The 27,105-nt window shown below is 41.1% G+C and overlaps 1 protein-coding gene across 2 annotated transcripts in view; it reads right to left on the bottom strand.

Moving 5' to 3' along the window:
* Nucleotides 1-6,567: 6,567 nt before the first annotated feature.
* The window catches only part of KCNV2 (potassium voltage-gated channel modifier subfamily V member 2), a 41,184-nt gene continuing 20,646 nt past the window's right edge, over nt 6,568-27,105 (bottom strand). Inside the window, exons 2-7 of one of the 2 annotated variants that reach the window (XM_064405672.1) lie at nt 24,401-24,494; nt 23,738-23,812; nt 19,672-19,784; nt 19,029-19,169; nt 11,322-13,706; nt 6,568-7,987 (exon numbers count right to left, since the gene is read on the bottom strand). In XM_064405672.1, the coding sequence (XP_064261742.1) occupies nt 7,712-7,987; nt 11,322-12,761 (1,716 nt within the window). In that variant the 5' untranslated portion in view covers nt 12,762-13,706; nt 19,029-19,169; nt 19,672-19,784; nt 23,738-23,812; nt 24,401-24,494 and the 3' untranslated portion in view covers nt 6,568-7,711. Of the gene's footprint in view, nt 7,988-11,321; nt 13,707-19,028; nt 19,637-19,671; nt 19,785-23,737; nt 23,813-24,400; nt 24,495-27,105 lie in introns of those variants that run through there. The other variant, XM_064405673.1, reaches the window with a different exon arrangement.

Below are 27,105 nucleotides of genomic sequence, written 5' to 3'. Positions count from 1 at the left end.
GTTTTTTCCTTGATTTGTTTTTTTTGTTTTTTTTTTTTTTTTTCCAATGTATGTATGCTTTTTTTTTTGTTTATGATGTACTTTTTTGCATGCTTTAGGTTATCAAAGTGCTCAAATTATTGCCAGCATCTTCATGTAGCTTGCAGTAATTTTTTTATTGCTAAGAAAACAATGGAAGTGCACAGGCTGCAAGGAATTTTTTCTGTCTGCTATTTGTTTGCTATTTGTCTCAGAAGAAAGGCTGTGCCAGCAATTATGGAGCATCTGTTTTAGAGCCGTTTTCCCAAGGTGAAATGCCTGTCGCTTGTGGCCAGACAGCACCTCTCACCTTACTTAGCAGAAGTTGGAGGGTGAACCACCATTGTGAGTGCTAGGACAGAAGAGGTGGTAATGATTGTTTTATTTTCCGTTTTTAGAAGACAGAAGACCCACTTCCTTGGTATTGATATATGTTACTGTGTAACAGTGTATTTTCCATTATCTTGGAAGTAGGTGCATGCAGATGGGTGCAGTAGGACCTTAGTAGCTCTTGGTTTAAGGTACGGAAGAATCAGCCTTGCCCTTCGCTGCTGACGAGAGGATCTACCAAGAGCACGCAGTGTTTCGCTTTCCTACTTTTCTTCAAAAGCAAAAAAAATGTACACAATGACTTTGAGTTTGTTTCTGAGTGCAGAACTGAGGGAGAAGGTGGGATTACCAGAAATGCTGTGATTGACTTAGCTGGAAATAAAGGAGGAGTATTTGGGGACAGTATACACATTGCAGACAGATTGTGACCCATAACTGAGACTTGCTTTCTTAGTCCTGTCCATCTCCTGTCTACCTAGGTTGTAGACTGTCACAACGGACACGAGGCCATGCCCACATATGCACACCACTTGGTACTTATGGAGTTATACTATGTGCTCTCTTAATTCCTGTGTTATATCTGAAAAATTAAACTATAATAATCTGATACAAAAAGTGGGACTTTTTAATTTCTTGCATCTTTAAGACAGATTAATGCAAGAGTTCATTGCATTAATCAAGACATATTTCCTTCTGGTTTCTTGGAAGAAACCTGTACTGCCCATTTAACACTTGGCATTATCAGATTCAAGATCATTGCCAAAACCCATCTGTACTGGCTGAAGTGGATTGAACCATCTCGTCATCTGCTGTCATGGAAGATGGTTTTAATTGCTGGATTCATACATCTTTCAGTCAGAATGTGTCTTACAAGTGCACTTATGCTTTACACAATGGGAAAATCCTGCTCATTCTCTGATTTCCGCTGTCCTCCCCACAAGTGGTTCTGCCTGCCATTCAAGTGTCTTGTCAGTCTGTACTCTAACTATTAGAGTGTGGCTACATGGATTACATCTTTTATTAGAATTTTAAACAAAAAATAAAATGCATAGAGGAGGGAGCCTACAGGACTTCTGGGTATACAGGCATAGAGAAGCAGGTGCTATAAGCATTGAATTAAGAAGTCATCAAAAACTTTTTATCCCTTTGCAAAGCAGATACAATTAAGACACTTGGAGGTGTAAAAAGAAAATTGATCCAAAACAGCCAACCATCACCACCACCACCACAAAATCAAACAAAAAGAAAAAAACAAAAACAAACCAGGGTTTGTTATTTTAATGATAGACTAAATTTTAAGCATCTCTGAGAAAACATTTTTCGGGGAGAAGAATAATAAGTTAATATGAGAATTGGTTCAGGGTGTTGTGGTTGTTAAAGTTTCTGCTCCCAAGCTGTGGTGAGATGAAGAACATCAGCTGCCACAACACTTCCATGAAGTCATCTTCACAGCCTGGTGACAGCACTAGTTTTCAAGGCAGTTGTTCTTTCAAGAACTGTTGTTCTTACAGTTGAAATGCTTTCAGAGGCTGTTTTACAAATTGATACCACCCATTTTTCTATGTAGGCATTTTCAATTTTTATGTTTTTTCCTCACTGTTTATCTAAACAGGTAAAAAGATTTACAGCCTCTTTTAAATTCTGTGTCCTTTGATAGTGGACAGTGAAAAAAATAGGCAGTACCAATTAAAGATGTTTGAGATAAGTCAGAATTACTTATCTTCAAATGAATTAAAAATGGTTGAACATTAGTGTAAACACCCTTGGTGACAAGACTTCAGGATTTTGGTAGACTACCTGAGGAAGATGCAGCACACCTGGCTAACATAGCAGGTAGCAGGCATATATTGTTAAGGAAAAGGGGAATCTGGCAGCCTGTAACCTCTGAGCGGCAGCAGTGAACAATGTTCCATGCCAGGAGCGGTTCTTCCCACAAGGAGACCCACCCAACTGCTTTGTCCTGCCCTGAAGAGGCCCCCCAGCACAGTGGAAGGTGCTGTCGCAACCTGCCTGTGATTTCCTGAATTTTCCTGAACACACTGATTTTGGGGGGTTTTTGCTTCTGTCCCCCCCACCAGCCCCTGCCAAAACTGGTGAAGGAAAAAGTTAACTTGGTGGCCTGAAGAGCAGTTACTAAGTGGTGACAAAAGACTGGCTTTAAAGTATGGTAATTGCTTATCTGGTTATTAATGATGTCAAAATCTTTTGCTTATAAATCGAGTAAATCTACTGCAGGAGTTTGAATGACACAAAGAGTAATTTTTTAGAGTAGAGCTCGACTCTGACAAGTTCTCTTTAAAACCAATGATAATCTCTATCTCAAGACTTGTAGAAATCTTTAATTTTTCTCAGCATATTTCCATTAAATTAACTAAGTACATAAAAAACTTCTACCTCTGACCTTTCACTATTTTAGTCCTAGATAAAGGACTGGATGACAGTCAAAAGACATTTTGACAAATGGTAATTTGCAAAGGTAATTTTTATACTACCAAATAAAGAAGTTAATGAAAGTTTTGAAATAGTAGATAAGCATAGTTTTGCATGACATAAAACTAGAATGGTCTAAACAGTTGAAGGTTTTTTTAAGCAAGGTGATGTCTTTTATTTTAGTCTTATTGATAGTAATTATATTTCATCAAAAACCTTGAAGTATTCCTAATTGATATTTTTAAAATTTCACTTAGTTTAATATTACAATTAAACTAATTGTTTACAATATTTAAAGACTGAATATTGCTATTTGCCTTAGAAACCTGGGAATAGTACCAGATGTCTATTAATCTGTGGTGTACACAGCTACCCCTTTAAGTATTATCTTTCTGAATGAGAAAAGTAAACAGCTCCTAAACTGCACTAAAAAAGTGATGTTCTTCAAAGACAGTATTTGTGCAGGAGCCTATTCTAAGTGGAATTCTTTCCACTAGCTCATATAGGGACAGACTCTACATTTCTACTACCCGCACCCATATTTTTTTTTAAAAAAATTCTTCTTTCCTTTTCATTTTTTTCCTTTTTACTGTTCTGTTCTTTTTCATCCCACTTTCCCCCCAATAATTCCCAAGACTAAATTAAGCAGAAGAAACAATACTTGGTTCTCCTAAAATGAAGACAGGCCATCCAGATAAACTGACTGTTTCTTTGTCTTACAAAGACACCATGTTTGCCAAGTCTGTAGTGAAACATAGTGATAGAATATATTTTCCTTCTCCCTCTGTGTCTCATTAGTATCTGCAATTAGTTAAAATAGAAGACTCTAGCATGGCCATATTTAGAGAGATTTCTAATTTCTCAGTAGTTTGAGAATTCTCCACCCTGTTTCCCCAAAACCTTAGTTATGCCAAATTAGCATCTCACAAAAAAAGTCTGTCTACTTTATCTTTAGTAGTATTGCCCATCTTGTTGTGTTTAAGCATGTTTTCCCTCGATGTGTTATTTCAAAACCTTTTGATTGCCAAAGCCGTATGGAATGCAAGTAAGCAAGACAATAATGACTCTCCTCCGTTGTTTTCGGATGTCATCATGTCTACCACTTGACTGTTTTGTTTGAGTAATTTAGGGACAGTGATGCTACTGAAAGTCTTTGTGGATGTGGCACAATAGATTAACTGAGTCTTCTGCGAGAAACATGTCAAAAAGAAAAAAAAAGGCAAAAATTCTTCATTCTCTTTCAAAACCAGCTGATACAGGTTTGCACAGCCTTCTGCAGGTTCTCAAAAGTCTGTTCTGTGGGAATATGAACTTGTTCCTATCTCTGAGCTGACTGGAGATCTCCTTTGTATGGTAGGAGCAGGAGAGAATTTGTGGAAGGATCTTTCTATTTCCCATCTACACAGGCAGTGTAACAAGTAGTGGCACTGACAGAGCCCTGAGCAATCCAGGCACTGTCTGGCTCCTATAATGGTACTTCAAATTTAGGCATAATCTTTCCTATTAAAATGCACAGACTAATGCTTGTCACCCCAAAAATAAAAACAGTTAAGCCAAAGGCAGAAAACTGCATAAAATAATCCAGAGAAGAAAATTACAAAGCTTTAGGGAAAAAAACCTAACAAACACTAACTTCTAATTTTCTGGAAATTAGCTTACTCCACTAAGCTCCAATTCACCTCCTCAAGTGCAGCAGACCAGACGTGACAGATATTGCAAAACAAAATGCAGCAACTTTGCGTAGCCTTATGCTTAGTGTTTCACTGCCAGAGGTGTGTCCTCTGGACTGCACCTTGTGCCAACTCTAGTGCTAGTGAGAGCTCTCAGCACTGAGTCTGGTCATGAGCCAAGTGAGAATCTATCCCCACTCCTCCAAAGAGTCACATTTGTGTGCTCAGTCAGTGCACAGAGTAGTCAGGGTGATACCAAAGCTGCCATCTGTGAGATGGTGGGTCTGGATGACAGATGAGGGGACAAAGTGCATTGAGAAAAAAGAGAGTGGAGCAGCTGCTAGGTAAGCTGAGCTGCCCAAAGTGTGATGGCCTTGGTGCTCAGGGTGCCCAAATGGCACCTGGTGGTGCTGGTCACAATGTGTTGTCCTTCTGAAGGGACAGAAATCTCCTCTGTATCTGGCAGTGATTTTGGCCCATAGCCATTAGGCTGTGAGGTACTCTAAAGAAGTTTTGCCTTCATATGTCTGTAGTGTGTGGAGACTCTCACTTCCTTCCGAACTGAAGCCCTCAACTGAAGATTGCTTGGGCCAGAGGAGGCTGTGTGTTTGGGAAGTCTTTGCTGCTTGGTCAGGGTGCTTTCATAGCTCTTTATTGAAGCAGGGCCTGTGACACACTGTTCCACCCAGCTAAGTGCTGGAAACACCAAGCTGCATGGTCTCCCTTTTACTGTCGCCTTGTGGGCCATTATTTACCTGATGTGAAGTGGAACAGATTCAGCTAGAGAGGTGCAAGAGACCCTCTTCAAGCTGCATTAGAACAGTTAGAGCAGTACTGATTTGCGCACTGAAATCTTATTGAACAGATAGAGCATTTGCCAGGGAGATTCAATTCTGCCTCCTGATTCAGAGACGAGACTCCTTTTTCTTCTGCTTGAGTTTGGTGTGGAAAATCTATTTCATTACATGTCTTCAAAAATGTCTAGTTGAATAGGTCCTGCAGGTGAGGCAAATGGGATGGAAAATGAGACTAGTGATCTTTTTCAGGTCTGAGGCTGTGACAAAGTCCAGTCTCAGCAGAGTTAGTCCTCAGCCTCTGGATTTCTGTAGGTGGCAAGAAGCTGCTGAGCCTGCCATGCAAGGCTGACCATCTGGATCCCATCTGCATGGTCATGCAAGTATGAATTCCTTCAGCAAAGAAATTTATTTACAGTGTCCTGTATTTTGGAAAATTCAGTCATCACCAGATTTTAAATCCTTTTAATGGGTCTAAATCAATTTGCATGTTGAAAACAAAGCATAGTTATGTTTTTGCAACTTGTCACCTCACTGAACAGTGAGGTTTCCTGTGGTTCCTGGAAGCTTCTTGTCCTGTTGTTGCTGTGCAGAAGGGCTATGCAAATTCCCTAGAGCCAAAGCAAAGCAGCTATTCTTCTCAGTGAGTGCCAGGATTGTGCCTGCTGCATTGTGTGCAGTCCAGAACAGCAAACATCTATCACATTGAACTCCCAGGGCTCAGCTGTGCCTTAAAGACATGGTTTAGCTTTTAACAGAGCTGATCAGCACACAGTGTTCTCTGACTGTCATTCCTAAAGAACAAAATGACAGATGGGCTTATGATACGTTCGTCTGGAGGTAGAGAATGAGAGGAGCAAGTTGGTTACTAATTACCTTCCCACCACTGAAAGGAGAAATGTCCCCATGCTTGACACAACTCACATGGATGTGTCAAAATTAATGAACAATTTCACCCTCAGCTGTCCCAGAGTGAGCTTCACACCATTGTGTCCCATGTGGCCCTGAGATCTTAATGCAGCTATTTGCATTCATCAGGGCAGCACAGACACAATGTGAGAGTTCAAGAGTTTTGAAATGCATCTCTGTCATCAAGACGCTTTGCAGCAGGAGTGCTGCTGACTAACAGCCATGGGTCATACCAGGGCACTGTTGCTGTTGATCCTTTTCATTACACTTTTTTTCTTTCAGGTCTTTGCATCTGATTATCAATAAAATATTTTTTCTTTCAGATCTGTTATTCAGATTACTGTTTCTAAATTGGTATGACTGCTCTTATGTAAAAAAAATATTCCTTATAGTTTCAGAAGTAATACATAAAACTGCAATTCCGTCTGATTATTGTTGGTTTTATTTGTTATTTAAGTTTTGGGATGAGTTTAGACACAGGAGAAATCCCATTCAGCTGTGCAAAAAGACACAGTAATCTTAGAACATAAACTACTCCTGGGGATGAGCTAAAATGTCAGGATTATGTCCCTAATGGCTGTATGTACCAGACAAATCATCTTGATTTTAAATAATATTTAAAATTGGTTACAGTGAAGTGCTGATAAGATCCTTTGTATGAATAGTCTTTAAGAGTTGCTACTCACATATTTCCTTTGATTATTTTATAATTACTTCTTTAATACTTATGTTCCTTGACAGGTCTATTATTCTAACAATCCAATAAGTAGATACATTATATACTGCAGAATAAATTACCACTTAATCCTGTACCTAAAAAGGATTGGGTTTGGAAATTTGATCAATGAGATTTATCAACTCGGACTCCAGAATTCTTCACTAGTTCTTGTTATACTGAAAGATGATTATGGAGGAAAATCCTAAAGCAGTGCATTGCTTGACTAGGCATGAAAATAGGAGGGCTCATTTGCAGGGCTGCTTTGGAAAAATAAAATTAGAACAATGAAGAATAGCTATCTGGCAATGGAAACAGAGGCTGACATTTTAGGGATTATAGCTGCTTCTAATATTTAGGTAAGTGCTCTAGGCCATTTTCCTCTAATTGAAAGCTGATGCAAAACCACTGTAAGTGATGCAGTCAGTATATTAAGTATTCTATTAGTTTAATTTTTGACACTGCCTTGACAGAGATAAGGTGGGAGACCCTTAGTGACAGTAATTTGTTTTCTGTTTGTACAAATATGGTGGGTCTTTATTGTCAATCTAATCAGTAGCAGGGGCTTAGATCTTAATGTGAGGCTTATTCTGAATGTTAAATTTGAAGGAATTAATTTCAGAAAGTTGATGAGCACTCGTGCTGCTCACAGGCTATCAGAGTTCAAAAAAAATCTGTTTTAATCTGAACCATTTTAGTTTTGAAAACTAACAACCCCCTTCAAAACAGATTTCACCACCTACTTTTGTTACTTTTGGCCCTTTTAATTTATTTTTTGGCTGATTTGTTTTTCCTCTTTCTCCTCCAGCTTCTTGGTGGCCTCCCAATATCCAAAGCCCAAACTATCATTGCTGTGGCAAAGGGTGGGATGCACCTTCTCCACAGCACTCAGATATTTTCCTCATGGCTCTCCGTGTGAAGTCAACCTTCCCTCTTTCTTTCTTGAGAGCTGTATACTCGTAGGCCTTCAGCTTGCTGTAATAGTCTGAGAATTTATTGTAGAGGATGGAGATGGGCATGCCATTCAGGATTATTCCAAAAGCGATGCAGAGGAAAGCAAACAGGCGTCCAAGGTGAGTTTCTGGACACATATCTCCATATCCCACTGTAGAGATGCTGACCTACAGGCAAACCAACATGCAGCTTATTAGCTGAGCAGAAATACATAGACAGATATGTTCATTGATCGGGGACAGTGTTAAAGTTAGCTCTTTTTAAATTTGCATTGTAAGTCTAAAAAGCAGTCTGTGCTGTTTTTTGGGTTTTTTTGTTTTTGTTTTTTTTTGGTTTTGTTGTTGTTGTTGTTGTTGTTTTTTGGGGTTTTTTTGGTCTCTGTGTTTAAATGTGTCTACTAGCTTTTTTATGCAAAATATCCCTAATTTAAAAAAAAAAACAAACCCTCTCATGAAGTAAAGAAAGACAGTGGTTTAACAGCATTCAGGAGGATTTTTAGATTTTTGCCCTGCAGATGGAATTCCCAGACAATTTCCATACCACAAGGTGAGTTTGCTTGGCTGTAGGGAGAGGATTGATGTGGCTCCCTAACCATGCAAATCCACGGATAGCTGCAATCCTGCTCCCTCATCATGTCACTTGGAACAGATGTCCTGTTTCTAAATCCACTGTGCTGATAAAACCCAGTATTTGGGACTTATTCTGTGGATTGTATTTTGAGTTTTACCTTTGTTTTTCATATATATTTTAGGAAGTAATGAAAAACACACAAAACCCTTCTATTAATTACAAAATAAATTTTCCTATTTGCATTAGAGGAAGAGATGATCCAGGACTTCAAAGTTTCTAGATAAAATCCCCTTTAATGATTACATACCTACAAAGAATTTTGGCCTGGAAGGTTTTTCTTGTGGTGTATGATTGCAATATGTATAATTATAATGTTAAATAAGTACATAGGTGGGTAATTTTTGCTGAATTTCCTTTTGAAGCAGGATTTTGGGGTCGTTAAAAATGTTTCAGCTTTGGTTGTTAGATTGGTTTTGGGGTTTTTATTTGAGAGTGATGGTTTTTAGTGTATTTATTTTATATGATTCTGAACACTTTGCCAGTTCACGGTGTACATACCTTTAAATTTTTCTTCTCAGCCAATATAATTTTCTTCTCTAGCCTGTGGATATATGAGGGAACTGTTTTATGGGTCCAGTGCTACACCAAGTACTGAAATACTTCCATTATAAAATTCAGATAAAAAATTAATGGATATTTTGTTATGGAGATGCTACATTTGAAAAATGTACTCTCAAACAGTCAGCTTAAGATAACTCCTAATTTATTTAATTTCACTGCACACATTTTGATATTTTGTATTTTTTACACTGGCAGGTAAAACTTGCATGTTGCTATCACCTCTCACTTTCTAGTCTGTGCAAGAGATCTTTTTCAGTCAGTGAATTTTATTTAATTTTTTTCACAGTGTCTCAACACATTGTGTATATCTTTTAAAGAGTAATCTAGAATTCTGACAAAAATAAGCCACAGACAGTAAGACTTTCACTGTAATGCCCTTGTGGTTTTAACACTAAAATTAGTCTTCAGAAGGTCACTGTGTAGAGTTTTCTGTCTTCTAAAATGGTAAATAGACTGATATTTTAAATGAAGAAAACACTAGAGTATATGAGGCAGCACTGGTGAGCACATTTTTAGGATGCACCTGGTTCTTCCTATGGAATAAAAAGGATTAGTGATTTGGTTTAATGGAAATTAAGTCACTGGATTTGAATGATAATACAGGATAAATATCTCCAAAAATAAATACTGAGATGAAGGCAAGATGTTTATCTCTACCAGCCAGGACAAAAACGTTATCCTGTGATAAGGTTCTGCACCATTGGCATAGTCTTATACATTGCCTGTAACAGTTTAGGAGGGATGCTTCTTCTCCTGCATGTGTGAGTTGGTGAATGCTGTTGCATTTTTATAAAAATGGAATGATATAGATATTTTAATTTACAGTCTTAAAGAATGAAGAGACTTTAAAGTGTTTTATGCTTTGGAATTGCAATGTGCCAGATACAGCTCCTGTTTTGAAGGCATTTGCTCACGTAAATAGACCTTTTTCACCTAGCCATATAAGTTTGTTAGGAATATCTAAATTATTATGGTAACACCAGTTTGCAAAAATGAGCCCTAAAGATTTTGCATATAGCCTGCATGTTCAGAAGACAAGGTATTTTAGCAATGTATGAATCACCAGTGTTTTCATAGCCTTTGTATATCACTTACAGATGATCTATGAAGGTCACATTACAGGACCCTTTCCTTTATTCGCTGTTTTTTCCATCCTTCCATGGCCCAGCTTAAAGGACATTCAGCAAGGTTACACATATGCATGTACACATATAAATGTGTGCATCTATGCTTGTCTGTAAGGTTTTTTTTCCTGCCACGTGCTGAATCACTGCAAATGTGTGGTAAACCACCACATCTCATTGTCCATGGCTGAACCAGAAGTGCAGACCTTGGGCTCCAGGATGGCTGGCCAGGAGAAGTGACCTTGAATGGGTTGGGATTACTGTCTGGTGGGCCTCATATACATCTTGGGGCAACCAGCATGAGATGTTCTAACTCCTATCCAGTCTATTTGTGTAAGCTTCTTTCTCCAGGGAAGTGACTGGGACAGAACCAGACCCATAGCCATGCCCAGGGGTCAGAAGTGCTCCCAAGGCCCCACATAAAAATAGACTATGCAGGCTGGCATCAGCTGCTGCAAAACAAAATGCATATGACAATAATCTAGGATAAGCCTCAGGGTTATGGATGGCCAAGATGTGGGTCCTGTGCCTTCCCTCAGCATCGACAATGTCTAGCTACCCCCTGGTGTCATCTAGGGTGCTATAAATACAGACATCTTCTGCAGCATAGCAGAAAACAATCTCTTGTGTAAAACAACTGTTGGTCCTAATGGATTTTTAACAGCCAGAGTCCTGGGACAGCTTTCACTCTTAAAGTGTGAGTGATCTGAATGTAGTTAATAAACTATGTCTCATCATCTTGTAGTTTTATGGGTCGCAGAAAGTCTATGCATAGAATAAGAACAAAACCCCTGTAACTGGATAGCTGAATTTATTCCTCTGTTGTTTTGACAACACTGACAATGGCACTAAATTGGGAAACGCTTTTTTCCCCCTGTCTTTGCCCACTTCTTCTTTAAGAGTGAAAATACTGTCTTCATTTGGAGATATGGGAATTGCAAGACTGCCTGCCTGATAAAGCCTTGATTTAGGCTTAGAGAGAGGTGAATGAGTGCGTGTGTGTGTGTGTGTGTGCGCACGCAGGCATGCATATGTACTATAAGCTCAGAATTCAGAGCAGATGTTCACTGATCTGAGCCTGTTGTTTTCAAGACTGTCAGCAGCTCCAGCTGGGAGGTGAGGGGAAGGGGAGGGGAAGGAAGGGAGGGCCTCTGGCTACCCAGCAAGGTAAGATGTGTTTACTTACGGCAGCCCACCACCAAGCATGGGGAATGCTGGTGAAGTTGGTACTGGAGACATCGTGCTCCACTGTGTAGACCATGGCAGAGAAGGCAAAGATGCCCATAGCAATGAAGAGCAAAAGGCAGCCCACCTGCTGGTAGCACTGGCGCAAGGTAAAGCCGAAGGCACGCAGCCCTGTGGAGTGGCGGGCCAGCTTGAGGATGCGGAAGATGCGCATGAGGCGCATGATGCGAAGCACTTGTCCTACCTTGCTCACCCGTCCCACCTTCTCAATATCGTGCTCGTGTTGGGAGCCCCGACCCCGGGGCTGGTCATCATCAGTAAAGCATTCAAGCAGTAGCTGCAGATAGAGGGGCAGGATGGCAATGAGGTCTACTGCATTGAGGGCACTGCTGGCAAAGCGGCGCAGGTCTGGGGTAGAGACCAAGCGCAGCAGGTACTCCAGTGTGAAGAATGCAATGCACAAGGTCTCCACATGCTCCAAGACAGGCCGACTATCCCCACTCTTCCAATCTACCTGCTGCATCTCCTCTACTGTGTTGAGTGCCAGAGCCACCACGGAGATGAGCACAAAGAAGCTGGAGGCCACTGCCATCACTTTGGCGGTGACAGAGGAGAAGGGCTTCTCCATGAGGTTCCAGAGGCGCCAGCGCTGGGGGCCATAGTAGCGCATGTGGTGGAAAAGCTGCTCATTCTCCTCAGCCTCTGCCTGGGAGCGCAGCTCCCGCTGGACCTTCAGCTGCTCACTTAGCTCGTCCCGGCGCTCCTCGAAGCAGATGCGGCAGCAGCGGGGTGTGTATTTGAGACGCACGCCCCAGTAGCTCAGCTCCTCCAGGAAGCTACGGGGGCACAGCTCGTCCCTCACCCGCAGCACTCCCGAGGCATAGAAATTGTACACCAGCTGGAAGACGGCTGGGTCCCGGTCAAAGAAATACTCATCAACCTGGGCAGCGTAGTCATCGCACAGGCCCAGCTGGCAACGGCGGTCAGTGGAGGTAGCCAGGCGGCCCAGGCGGGTCTTGGGGTAGATGGCCACTGCCTGGTAGGTGAGGCGGTAACTTTGGCCACCAACATTGATGTTCAGTATGGATGGAGCAGATGATGTGGCCGGGGATCTAGAGGAAAGAGCAGGAGAACAAGGAATAAATGATGAGGCCTTGCTTTCTCCCTTAAATTCATCTTCATGTTGCCATTTTCCTTGTTCTTTCTCTTCATCTTCCTCATCTTCATCATCCACATAATAGTTGTAATTCCCCTCAGGTCCTGGTTGCAGTAGGGGCTGGGTGTTCAAGGGAGCGGTGGCAGAGGAACCACTCTGCGTGTCTACATGAATGACTTCCTTCTCCTTCCCCTTGCTGGGCTGCAGGAGGATGTTTGCTGTTTCCATCTCTCTGCCTTTATGCTTTAGGAAAAGAAACTCTTGCTGACTGTTAAATTGCAGCATAATATTACTCCTTACTCTTCTCCCCTCTTTGCATTCACCCGATCAAGCAGTTAACACCAGTCCTTCTCAACACTGCAAAAGCTGGCAACCTGGTTTTCTTCTCTCTTTATCTCAGAAGTATTATGCACAGCAGTGGTTCTGCATATTTCTCCCTGCCAGCCACCACTCCAGTTGTTGTGAAAGCTCAGTGTGGGATATAGACACATGAAGACTGCTGTTGACCGTTTTAATCTTGCTGACAGCAAAGATCTGAGTGCTTAGAGGAGGGGATTTAAGCGCTATTATCCTGTTCAAACCTCGTTTCCCTTAGACTGTGACGTGAATGATTATGGATCCATAAATCTATGAAAAATCAGTAAGGGGGAAAATCCCTTAAAGTTTTATTGCTAGTGAAACCCCCACATTTTCCTATTACAAATATATATGGATTAAAAGTAATCTGAAATAAAAATGTATGAGGGGCAGAGAGAAAGAGAGTACTACAGATTTCTTTCATCCTCCTGGGCTTGGTTTTCTTTAATGAAAATAATGAATAATTGATATGCAGATAAAGAGCAGGAACTCACTGGTGTATCTCTTAAAATATTTTCAAAAGGTGAGCAAATAAAAGTAATTTCATTTTATTCACAGTTAGAATACCTCCATTTGGTTAAGAGCTGCGGAATATTTCAGTCTGTGCCTGAAGCTTTGAATGTACTCTGGGAGTGCAGATCAAATGTTCTGCTGGGCTCAGTGGAAGCAAAGGGCAGGGGTATGAAGGAGTTTCCAGTTTCAAACTCTTCAAAGCTGCTGAGAAACAGCATAAAGTCACTCTTGTTTCTCTTGCAGATGGTGTTAGTGTAGTATAAAGCTGCAGTCAGTAACTAGCAGGACAGGAGAGATGCTTTCTCTGTGTTTGGAGGGAGGTTTCATCTTCAGCTCTGTTTGAGCTGGCATCAGCAATTCCTGTAACAATGAACATCCCAAAAACCAGGTTACTTCCCCTTGACACTGAGAGCATTTCAGCTAAGCTGGAGCTCCTGTAAAGCAGGGGATGCACACAAGAAAGTGCTGGTTCCTTGTGCCTGCTTTTAGCACCTGACTTAAAACTCCTAAGCAGCAGCTCATTATTCCACATGTATCCAGGCTGGTGCAGGAAAGGCATTGGGAAACTACTAGCTTTGGCAGCAACCTGGCTGGTCTGGAAGACATCCCATCTGCGGTTTTGTAGCCTGCCTTCTGCTTGCAGCTCTCTTTCACATAGGCTGCTGCGACAGTGTACCCCAGAGCACAGCAGCAGTGTTTTCACTTTGTTGTCCTCAGGCTCCTGTCCTTCTGCACTGCTCTCAGGTTCTTGCTCCTGCAGACCCCAGTACTGTTGTTTTGGTAGTGTCCTATGTGAAGTAATTGCTGTTGCTATGAGAATGTCTCCCTCTTTTCTCCTGTTTCCTTATCTCCAGTTGTAGCTTTTGTATTTATGTTTACTAGTTCTTGACAAAATGGAAGATGCCATAGCTGAGCATTTTGCAATACTTTTGTTCTCAGTCTGTGTTCTACTGAGTGGATCACGTGAAACTGTTCAAGGTTTCTTTGAGTCACACTGTTTAAGGCCTGAATTATTTGTAATTCATCTTTAATCTACCTGAAAGTGAATTTGTCTCACCTGCCTGTTCTCTTTCTTGATGCAAAAGAGGCAAGCCCCCTATTAATAGGGATAGTCAGTGCCTCTTTAGAGATACCAACCTGCTTTGCAGTTTGCTTTGAGCATTAAACCACACCATGGTTAGTCCTTTGTATAGCAACCTTAATGCATATTAATGTCAAGTTTCAAGGCTATTTCTTTCTCCTAAGCAAACTAATTCAGACATAAGAAAAAGGGCAGTTCACAATGCCATCATTTTAATGCGAAAAGTTCTTGAATTTTTCTTCATCAAGATCCAGAGTAGACTATAACCATATTCCTCATGCCAATGTCTGCTGTAACATTTAATTTCACTTTTTGCAGGCTCCCTGGCTTCACTTCTGAGAAGTATCCAGTAAGATTTATTGCTCACTATTCAAGAGATCATTTCTTGTGCCATACTGAAACAGCAGGAGCTTCTACAGGGTGAACTTCATGACTGTCAGGTACCAGCTCCTCATGCACATGGACTCAGATCTTGGACACCATTACTAAGAAAAGCAAGGAAGATCAATAGCTTTGGTCTGCTCAGACTAATCTCTTTGACCTAAATATTCTTTGGAACAGAGCTCTGGGGCACCTTCTGCCCTCTGCTCAAACTTGTCTCTAACTGGCAAAATAGCTAAAATAAAATTGTTTTTTATATGTTCTTTATTTTCAGGTGGGAGTTGGTTCTGAGGTGCTAGATTCTCAGTCTAGACACATAAAAAAAATGAAGTGACTAGAAAGGACCCACTTTTTAAACTTATCTACGTTATTTAGTGTGCTGCTTTTCTTCATAAATGTCATTAGTAATAATTGCTTGTCTTCTTGTATGGGGAAGAGCAGACTATGGGCTGCTTAAAGAACTAATTAGTAAAGTCTCTTGGGAATCTGTTTTTTTAAAGCTATTTGAGTTATATGCTTGTTATATGCTTGTTATACGCTTTTCAAGAACTCTCTTGTAAGAGTGCAGGAGCCAAACACAACATGTTGAAAGCCAGGCCAATGAGGCAGAAGGTTGGCTAGGCTGAGCAGTGAACTTAGATGGAGAAGGAAAGCATATGAACACTGGAAACAAGGTGACATGGGAGGATGACAGAGATGCTGCTCATCCCTGTGGAGAGAAAATTTGTGTGACCAAAACTCAGACAGAATTCAAGCTGTGCAGGACAAGCAGTGAAGGAAAGCAAAAAGGGCTTTTTTGGGTTTTATATGTTAACAGCAAAAAAAGGATCAGAGATAATATTGATCCATTGCTTGATGTGATCCAAATAAAATTACAGACACAGCAGAGAATGATGCAACCTTCGCCATCTGTCTTCAAGACCAATGATGGGCTGGGATTCCATTGCTGGAAGACTGTCACTTGGGGAATGACAGATTCCCAGGCAATCCGGAAATTGTTTGAGACTTGCTGTTTCAGTTGGATGCACACAGGTGTATGGGGAGGATAGGATTCCTTCCATGGAAAAACTGACTGATGCACTTAGCAGGACCTCCCTCCATTATATTTAATTTGTCTTGTGAGTCTAGAGATGTCCCAGTCAGCTGGAATCTGGAAATTTGTCCCGGTTTTCAAGAAGGAGAAAAAGAAAACTCTGTAAGTTATAGGCCTGGCATTTTCACTGTAGCATGTGGTAAAATCATAGGGAAAGTTTTTCTGGGAGTTACTGAGAAACATTGTTTGAGAGACAATGCAGTCATCACAGTGAGCATGGGTTCACAAGGAAACAGTCCTGTTTGACCAATTTAATTTTCATTTATGTCAAAGTAGGTGACCAAGGGAAGACAGTAGATGTGGGCTGGTTTTATTGCAGCAGAGCTTTTGGTTCTGTCTGCCACAGTACCCTACTGGATAAACTGCCTGGCACACAACCAGTTGAGTCCATAATTCATTGTGTAAGCAACTGGCTGGTGGGTTGGGGTCAAAGGGTTTTGGTAAATGTTGTTACATCAGGCTGGCAGCCAGGGACCAGAGGTTCCTCAGGGCTCCATTTCAGCACCAGTGCTCTATACTGTTTTTATAAAAGATCTGAATGCAGGGATCAAATGCACATTGAATAGGTGTGGTGATTTTACTACACTAGGAAAAGTTGTGGAGTCCCTCGAGGGTAGAGAGGCTCTGCAGAGAGATGTGTGTAAATTAGAAATTTGGGCAACTACCAACCATTAGAAACTAGACAAGATCAGTTGCAGGACTCTCCACTTGCGATAGGGTAATCCTGTATGTACATGCAGATTTGAGGGTGAGTGGCTTGGGGAAAGAGATCTGGGGATTTGAGTTGGTGGCAAGCTGAACATGGTCAGCAGTGCCCTGGCAGCCAGGAGGGACAACCATATCCTGGGGGCATCAGGGACAGCATGGCCAGCCAGGCAAGGGAGGGGATTGTCCTGCTCTGCTCTGCACTGGGGCAGTCTCACCTCGAGTGCTGGGGCAGTTCTGGGTGCCACAATAAAAGAACATCAAACTATTGAAGTGTCCAGAAGAGTGTGACCAATATGGGGAAAATTCTCAATGGCAAGACTGAGGCCACTTGGTTTCCTCAGCTTGGAGAAGAAAAGGCTGAGGTGACCTCAAAGTGGGCAGTGAAGTGAGAGGTGCTATCTCCTCTCTTGGTGGCCAGTAGAGGACATGGGGATATGGAATGAGGCTGTATCAGGAGAAGCTCAGAGTGGACATTAGGAAAAGGTTCTTCATGGAGATGGTGGTCAGTGACTGAATCCGCAGAGGAGAGGTCACAGCACCAAGATTGTCAGAATTCAAGGACTGTCTGGAGAACAGAACAGTTCTGGAGAACTCTTAGTCATATAGTTTAATTTCAGGTAGTTCTGCAAGGAGTGGGGATTTGAACTAAGTGATTCTTATGAATTCCTTCCAACTTGAGATATTGTATGATTCTCTGATTCTATGGATAGAAGAAGAAACATGAAAACTTAGCAGTCAGTAACATTGGAAAATGCTATCCAATCAACTTGACAGTGCTCTGGCTACCAGCTCCTGAGAACAGGATTTTAACAACAGAAAACTATAATTAAAATGGAGTGAGCAGATGGGTCTTTGCAAACCTTCATTTTTAGGAGTGCTGTCTTTTCCAGGATAGGGAACTGTTGTAGTAATACAACTGTAGTTATAATGCTCTTTCATTGAGCAAATCAGCTTCAGAATTGAGCATGTGTGCTTTTTCTTGGTTTAAAAATGAGAAATTTTAAATTAAAATTGCGTTAAAGAATTTATATGATCCTATAAGGCCTCAGCCGATAAATTCCTACCTCATGAGGAATTTCTCATAGATTAGTGCTTTTTTTAGGGTCAGGATAGGCCTGTAAGATCATTTGTTCTGACCTACTTGAAAATTACCCCAGAATTTCACTCAGTAATTTTGCCATTTTGTGCATTTCAAAGGGTCTTTCCTTAACATCCAGTGACTTCTGAATCTAAGTTGACCATGTGGAAAATACTGCTAATGGTGATTATTAACAAAGTAATAATTAATAATGTCCTGTTTATCCTTTTAGGGCACTCAAGAAGCTGTGTGATAGGGCTGAAGGTAGACTGACTGACTGCTGCGTCTGCTAAAACTGTAAGGGGTGACTCAGCAAGTAAGAGAATTAAGATTCTTCTCTGTCTGCCTGTCCACATACCAGTACTTTGCAAAGAGGGATTTTCAAAAAAAGAGAATGGATTTTTTTTTTAATCCTGAGCTAGAGCTTTTCCAAAATACTGTATCTATGGAGAGCTGAACTAACATTCACTCTATGCTTTGTCTCCACTCAGTTCAGTTATTTAGATTCAAATGCAAGCAGGTAAGCAAGATAATCCATTTTGCTCTGTAATTTCAGGTGTCTTTGCATCTTTGCACCCTACCACCCTGGCAGATTTTCTCAGCCAACAGAATGCCAAGCTGTTGCTGAACAAATGCTCACTGCTTTCTCTTATTTCTGCTTGTCTGGTTTTCTTTTCCCCCACTTGACAACCCTGCAGCTGCAGCCAGCCAGACAATGCTAGGAAAGGATGAGTAAGTGGGAAGAGAGGGTAATTGAGGGATGGGATAATCAGCGTCATCTAGTCAACCTCTTCCTGCTTCCAGGGAAGAGCTCACATGCCTGTGCAATCCCTTTCCTTCAGTCATCATTGTTTCCTTCATCTGAAAGGGAAAAGAACACAGAATGCCAGATACAGACATAGACAAGAGGCAGAGGGGCAGGCTGGGGTGGTGGTCCTGTCGCCTGAGCATTTAGGCTGTGTCATCCAGGCAGCAGCAGTGATGTTTGTCTAAGGGATGTACCAGCTGACTGCAGCAGCATACCTGAGCACAGCACCCGGGACAAAGGGTGTGTGCTCCCACTGCTGTTGTGTATCAACTTGTCCTTGTTGGCGTCTATCTCCACTTCGGCCACTCTACGTTATCACTTTCCTCTCCTAGTGAACTTCTACTTAATTTTGTAAATTGCAGTTTTTTAAAGCAGATAAACCTACAGTGTTTAGGTGCTACAGCAAGACAATGCATTACAGCAGCAAAGACACATGAAAATGTGACACAAAACCAACAGTACCATATTCCCTATCTTAGTGAGTTCATAAGCCTTTTTTACAGATGGGATGCTGAAGAACAAAGTCATTTTACCTGGAAACAAGCAGGAGAAGAATAAACCATTACTTTCTGTATTTCATATTGCTGGGCTTTCCACTGGGCCTTGCTTACAGTATGTGGTGTTTCATTCATAAACATTAGCAGCTCTACAGACACAGGCAACTGGTGCCGGCCCTGCAGTGAACACAAACAGAAAAAGCACACAACAGCAGCACCCAGAAAAAAATTTAATAAATGAGCGAAATGAAAATGAACTATATGTAAAGAAACAGGAAATATGCTGGAAGCAGAGATGGAGTCATGGCAGTAACACATTGCTAAAGCTATGGGAGGAGTGACTCGTGCAATCAATGGGCTTTATCTTTTCTGAGCGTTACAGATTTATGGGAATAAACACTTCTCTTGCTGACAGAGTTGACAGTTTTGCTTTGAAATCTTTTTCATATCACTGAAAGGGAGGAAGTACTGATGTGTTTATGCAGTGTTTCCACTTCCTCTCTCTGACAGGAATTTACACTTCTGGAGTTTTTTTTTGTTTTGCCGTTTCCTTATGTATGATAGAGGCACTTTTGATAGGCAGCATGTACTAATACAGTGCTTTTTTTTTTTTTAATGTGAGAGGACCTTGCAATACAAATTAAAAAAACAATTAAAAAATCAAGAGCAATAAACTCACAAAACGGAAGCCACAGATGAAGGTGTGGAACAGCACCAAACAGCCCTTCCTGGCACACTAAGTAGCATGACATGCATTCTCTTATCGGATTTCTGGATCACTGGTGGACTGCCCTATGAATTACAAAGAGCCTACTGAATTTCTAAACTGTACAATTCTGGTACTGTTCCAGTCACCACTTCCTCTTTTTTTACCCTGTTCACATCCCACCCCTAACAAGAGCCAGCCACCAGGAACACAAATCTCAATGTGACATAGTTTATGGTGATCCAAAATTCAAGATCTCAAAAAACACCAAACAAACAAAAAACTCCAGCCAACCAACCAACCAACCAACCAACCAACCAACCAACCAACCAACTAACCAACCAACTCCCCTCTGCCCCACCCCACCTTGCCCAGAAAAAAGAAAAAAGGAAAAAAAAGAGGCGCAAAATAAAGACATACATTAACCTTGGATTCATCTTGGTGGCATAATGGTGAGTTGTGTTTGACTCAGTTACAGAACAATATGATAGATACATGAGTCATGGCCTCTGGATAGAATTTTGTTTTGATTTATGCATTCTGTCACACGCTGTACTGAAAACTGCTGGTTCTTCACTTAGACTTTACTAAAAACCAGCTGGCAACAGGGAAAAAAACCCAATTCATTCATGCATATTCTTTGTAACCGGATCACAGAGACTTAGAAAGGACTTGATGCAAGGCATATATATATCCAGGAATAGAATAGTCTTTTCCAAGTTCTCTCCCTTAACAAACATATCCATTGTAATAACTTCTCCCATTGTTCCTTCTTGTTTCCTTGTGTGTAACTGGCCCTCCTGAGCCTTTCTTATACCAGCACTACCAGTGACTGTAAATTAGCACAGCTTACCTGTCTCCTTAACATTTACTTGCTGCTTTGCAGCTGAATTTCCCTCATGTGCAGGTCTAACGCTATGCTACACCCGAAATCTGAAAGAACAGCTTGGCATCTGCCAGAGCCTCCACCCAGAGATGTATCTAGCTTTACATCAGCACTACCTTTAAGGAGGGGAAAAGAGGGGCCACACTCCCTGAAGTGAATTTTCTGACCCTAGACTTTTAAGTCCATAATCCATAGTGGGTTTTTAAAGGCTGTGCTGTTGTGCAATTTTGTTTGCTCCATGCATATGTATGTCACACCTCTCCCTCTCCCAGTGAGTTTAGGACTGCAGCTGCATGGCCTCTGCTTTTCTGACATTTATTTCTTGCTTCCTTGTCTCTGCCTGTTGTATCTGCGCTGTACTGCCTTGGTCCCACCTATCTGCCTGCCCTACAGCAGCATCTCTCCCTACAGAATCAGTGACACTAGCATTCCTCTGAGTCTGGTGTTTGTATTCCTCTTGAAGACTTCTCTATCCATAGCATGCTTGAGGGCTCATCTCTCAGCTTCTTTGTGAGCGTGTAATATGCTCTATCATGATGAAGTTCAAAGAATACAAAGTATTCTTTTAGCATACCAATGCTGCAAAATTATTAGAGTTTCCTTACACACAGGAAAGATTGGCTAAAAATAAACTAGCTGCTCCTTGAACTTTTCAGAGGAAATTAGATAACTTTGTGCAGTGGAAGAAAATATTTCAGTCATTATTGAGATGCTTAATTCAGAGCTAATTGTGATTTTAAATTCTGGGGGATATTTTTTAAACACTAACAGATTTGTAATAAAGCTCACTATCTATAAAGCTCCATACCAAAAAACAAATCGGTTCAGGGGCAAAAAAAAGCTTTTGCAAGCCTGGATTTTAGCCAGTTTTTGTGTATGGATGTTTGCATATACACATATTTTACGCATATGTGTGCAAATCTGTCAGCAAGATTGCTATCCTTAGCCTAACCATGTGCCATTTGCAAACCACTTTAATGCAGTGAGCATTTTGGGCATATCATGAAAATATAGTTTAGTGATTTGAACGGGTTATCTTTTGTTTTCCTGCTGTGGCCATACACAGCACTGCACTGGCTTGATTTATAGGATAAACTTTTCTAGAGAATATTTCAATATTTCAATATTTCAATATTTCTCAGCTCTGTACTTCTCTCACTCAATGCAATGCAATACCCCAACCTTTTTTTCTTTGTTGTCCTCAGAAATTGCCATTGTTTGGAGAGGGAAGAAAATAAGAAAAGAACTTTTACTAATATTGTCTCTGAAGTAATAATGAATATACCTTGGAAAATATTCCTTTGATATTGACTTCTGGTGAAAAACAAGTTCATTCCTTACCCTACCCTGAAAGTCTGGCAAGAGGAAAAAATAGGTAGAGCTGCAAAACTGCAGAAGGTTTTCAAATGTGACAGAATAACAAGTGCCTGTTTAAGCTAATCACTACCTTTGTCAAATGCTGCTTAAAAAATTGTCTTGAAAATTCATTCTTTTAGAAAATACACTGTGTTCTGCTGCTTTAAAAAAAGGTCACAAATCTATTTTATAATTATGAATGTTAATTTTGCTGTAATGACAGGTTAATTGCAAGATGTTTTCTGTCAAACTGGAGATGCAGACCTTTGTACACAAGATGGTCTGATACCTGAGGTAATCAGAAAAAAAAGTCAGGCATAGGTGAGCTTTTCCCTTATGCAAGTGCAAGAGAGTGGCATAAGTGGTGAGACATGGTTGCTGGAGTTATATGAGTTCATTGCAGCTGAAACTGGGCTTGCTAAAGCTAATGTTCAAATTCTGAGGGCATCCTTAGTTACCTTGTGTGAGGATGGCTTAGCAGTAAGCTATAGGAAGGAAGGAAGGAAGGAAGGAAGGAAGGAAGGAAGGAAGGAAGGAAGGAAGGAAGGAAGGAAGGAAGGAAGGAAGGAAGGAAGGAAGGAAGGAAGGAAGGAAGGAAGGAAGGAAGGAAGGAAGGAAGGAAGGAAGGAAGGAAGGAAGGAAGGAAGGAAGGAAGGAAGGAAGGAAGGAAGGAAGGAAGGAAGGAAGGAAGGAAGGAAGGAAGGAAGGAAGGAAGGAAGGAAGGAAGGAAGGAAGGAAGGAAGGAAGGAAGGAAGGAAGGAAGGAAGGAAGGAAGGAAGGAAGGAAGGAAGGAAGGAAGGAAGGAAGGAAGGAAGGAAGGAAGGAAGGAAGGAAGGAAGGAAGGAAGGAAGGCATTTCATAGAGTAAGCTGGCACTGAGTGACCTGAGGAAGCAATAAGAGGAAGAAGAAATGCAGTCAGGGTAGTGTAGAATTCATTCACAAACAAAGGAGTCTGGGGAGAAACAATCCATACCTAACTAACTGATAAGGTTTTTGGCAGTGTAGCAAACTGGGATTTGCCTAAATTGTCAGCACTCCTGTTTGAAATCCATTTCAGGAGCTGGAAAGCACAGTACAAGTGTAATTATGCTTCATGTTAATTTTTTTTTGTATGGGTTTTTGTACTACTTACAGGACCAAGGGTATGGAGTTAATGGCCAGGAGGTCCCTTCCAGCATGATCCTTGGCTTATGATTAGTCAGTCATTTGTGATGGGTCAGGCACACTTGCCTGTGTGATATTTTCCTGCCTCAGAGACCATATGGTCTGATAGTTATTTTCATATCCTGTCATTCAGTGATTTCCTTAATATGTTCTATACAGATTTCTTTCTCAGTAAAATCCCCTGCTAAAATCCCCTGCTAGGACAAGTGGGTCCTGAAGGACAATTCTCCGTCACCATTCTGCTCCACTGGCTGCATTAGGTTATGTCTTACTTCATTAACTCTCCGCCATCCAGTGTTTTATTTTGTTACCAGTTTAATTCTCCACTGGCTCATCACTGTACTTTTTACAGTATCTTCACAGCAAAGCTTGTCTATATGGAAGCTTGTCTATATGGGGTCAAGGGGTTCAATAATCTGCCAGACATAATTTACCTATGAAAAGTGTGGGATGCCATAGTAGAGGGTGATAAGTGTGAGGGTGAAATGGCAAGGAACAGTGATTGCAGATCAGAAGAACCAGAGGAAGCAAGGAAAGAAGGAGACTTGATGTTAAATGACACATGCAGGGGTATTCATGTTTAAAGATTTAACAGGAAGTCAGGCAGACAAGGAGACAGGGAGACATCATACCAAATTGCTCGCAGATTCCATAGAATGATAAAGAGGGTGTTTAAAGAGGGTATTCTTTTCCTTGCACTTTCCTTTCTGCAATGAAAAAATAAATTATCCATTTTGTGATATTTTACTATGCTATTGTGTAAAGGCAACAGGTTGCACTCAGGATTTTAGCTGCTGCTGGGGACAGTGTAAGCAAGCCTACCACCACTAACACAAGCACATCACCACCACTGGCATCTTCAGTATCTTTGAAGTGGAGGACAAGATTAGGAAGAAATCTTGGACAGTTGTCTTTTCTGGCTGGAAACAGTAAGGAAGCCTACTACAAGAAGCTGCTTCAGCTCTGTGCACCAGGGGCACAGTAGTGGAGGGCATCAGCACAGGAATGATAGTTTATGGCTAAGGGATATTGAGGTACTGAACATTGAATAACAAGGAAGATGATGAAGAAGCACCAAAACCCATCCTCACTGAAGAACCCCAGGAAATACGAAAAGCAATGTGGTTCATCCAAAATTAATTAAGACTGGAGTTTACAGCAAGACATAAAGTAAGTAATGCACATGTAGGAGAAGGCTTACAGTGGGAGTAAAATGGTTGTGATCCCGTGATAACCAGTAATCACAGCTCATCAGTTACTTCACCTTTTCTAAGTCTGTGGTGGGTTTTGCTTACCGTGGGAGTGAAATTGTTGTGATCCCATGATAACCAGTAGTCACAGCTCATCAGTTACGTCACCTTTTCTGAGTCTGTCATGGGTATTGCAGACCTTGAAGAGAAAGCCTAATTTTTAAAAGATGTGACATGTTTAAAGAGAAAGTTTCTCTCTGTACTGTCTTCATAGCATTTGTTTTTCTGAACCTTCACAGAGGTGGCTGCCAGAGCTATTTCTATTTTTCCTGGCTCTTCCTCCATGTCTCCCTATTGAGATGAACCAACATGTTCACACAGAGTCTGCTAGAGGCAAGACAGTGCATGGTAGTCATGAAGCACCACAGGGCAGCTCTGAGCTTGCCACATATGCATGGGACTTCATGTAAAGTATTTTTCTTAGAATTAGATCACCATTTAGAACTGAGACTGAGGCACTGGCAGTTCAGATGTTCCCACAAGTTTTCCTCACTTCAGCCTTCTTGCTGCTGTCTGCTGCTGGTGACCACAGCCTCTCTTGAAGCCTGTGGTGCTCCATTGCAAACAGTGATTTGCATACATTTTGGGGGAATATTTGTTACCTGAGAAGAGGAGGGGATCTGGCATACATTACAATGTCCTAGGTTGCTGCATTCCTGGTGCTCAGAATTATGAACTGCAGTTAGTTTTGTTTTGCCATAAACTGTGTTTTAAGCTAAATCCTGATCTTAAATTAACTCAGCAATATATCTTTGGGTCATGGATTTCTCTTTTTATTATTATTTTTTATTATTTTCTTTTTCTTTTCAAATGTGAGCAATTGCATACCCATCCTAGGCTGGCGGGACTAAAGTGTAATGAGCACAGAAAAGATATTATAGCCAATTTGGTAAGTGAAGCAGCACACAATTTACTTGACTGCAGTCTTATTTATAAATTGAAGAAACATACACACATAATACATTTAACTACAGATGGCATAAAGCAGTCCATTTAATTCAAATGAATTACAGTTAATTACAGTTACAAGGCACTAAGTGGGGAGTTTGGAGCACTAGGTCCTGTGGCTAGAGGATAGAGGGAAACCTGCCTCACACTGCCACCACTATTTCCCTCCAGCAGCAGCAACAGTGGACTGCAACCTTCTGCTTCCCAGGGAGCAGCACCATGGTATATCCAGCCCACACCCTGCCTGGAACATTGCTCTTAGGTTTGTCTGGGATGCCATGGCCTAGCCTGGGTGCCTATATCCCCAGGTATCCCTTGGGGTGGGCAGGGATAGCTTGCTCCCCAACTTGATGCCGGGGGAGGACCATAGATGCATGAGCCCAGTTAGAATGGTGAAATAAGCTACATAATTTAGGTGGTCTGTTGGGTTGTAATGGAAAGCAGGCAGGTTAAACTGGTCCTTGAGCCTTAGCTGAATTTCAAGAGCATAGAGTCCATCCTTGATTTGATTTAGACAGCTAAATCTCCACCCACGCATGCTCAGCAGTGGTAGAAGAAGCAAATCTTCTGCAAGCTTGACCCTCTGTCTGAAGAAATCAATTTAAATTGTCGTGATATGGTGCATGCCAGAAGGGAATGCTGCTTTAGCTGCATTTCTAACAAGTTAGTGATGAAGAATCTGGGATGATGGATTTTTAGTCCATTTGAGATAAACTGTCTTCAAACTCAGTAGAGTGTAAGACTTAAGATATGCGTACTAAGACATGTATTAATATACGTTAATGGGTCACTGACAGAGAAATCCCTTTTTAGCCTTTTGTTTATGCAAGCTTCCAGTGGCGTTCCACCTCAAAAGCTAGTGATCACAAAAAATTTCCAGTGGAGAAAGCATTTAAGCATTCAGCATTGCACGTTGTCTCTAGTTTGAAGTGAGTACTGCACGTTCAGACTGCAGATGCAGCACCCTGGGAGCTGTAGAGGGTACTTGCATCAGCAATGAAAACAGGATCTGATGGCTCGTACGTGCTGATGACTAACAAATGAAAAGGGGTTCTTGTGAGTTTTTTTCTATTTGTTGTGACTGGATGTCATGGTGATTGGAAGTATAAATAGGCAGATGGTTTAGATGGATAGAAACATTGGTCCTTTATGGCATAAAATACCGGTTTAGCTGAAAAATTCTCTGCACTTCAGCATAATGCTTGCACAGCACATTTATCTACCCATGAGATCAAAATTTTATTTTTTATGAACCAGTCTTTGTTTCCTGGGGAGAAGCAATACTGTGGGATTTTAAAGCATTTCCAGGGACAACTCCATAATGTCAGAACACCAACATATTTTGGGAAGGAAGGATCTTCTAAGAGACTTAGGGGATAAAATCTTCCTTAGAGTAGCTTGGAACTGCAAGATTTGGGGATTTGCTGACAGAATCTCAGCAAAGTGCTAGATAAAAATATTACACTTGTCATTTTTCATCAGTAATGCCCTAAAGGCAAATTCCATTTATCAGACCTGTTCACACAAGACTTTATGTCCTGTCTAATGAACCAAAAAAAGAAAAAAAAAGGGATTTGTTTCTCTATTTTAATTTGTAATGTTAGGTGTAAAGTTAAATTATACTAATTGTTGACTGTGTTTCTGAGAGCTGGAGTACCTTAAGTAATTAATTACCCTGGAGTTATTGCTGCTCTCTGTGTGATGAGTGTAATATTCAGTATGCTGATGAGACCAGACACAGCCTTTTTCCCTGCCTTAGTGAATTCAGCAATACGATTAAAATGCAAGACCTTGCAGTCTCC

The sequence above is a fragment of the Passer domesticus genome, chromosome Z (assembly GCF_036417665.1).
Source record: "Passer domesticus isolate bPasDom1 chromosome Z, bPasDom1.hap1, whole genome shotgun sequence".
Lineage (NCBI taxonomy): Eukaryota > Metazoa > Chordata > Aves > Passeriformes > Passeridae > Passer > Passer domesticus.
The sequence above is the reverse complement of the archived record's forward strand: the minus strand, read 5'-3'. Positions and strand labels throughout refer to the sequence as shown.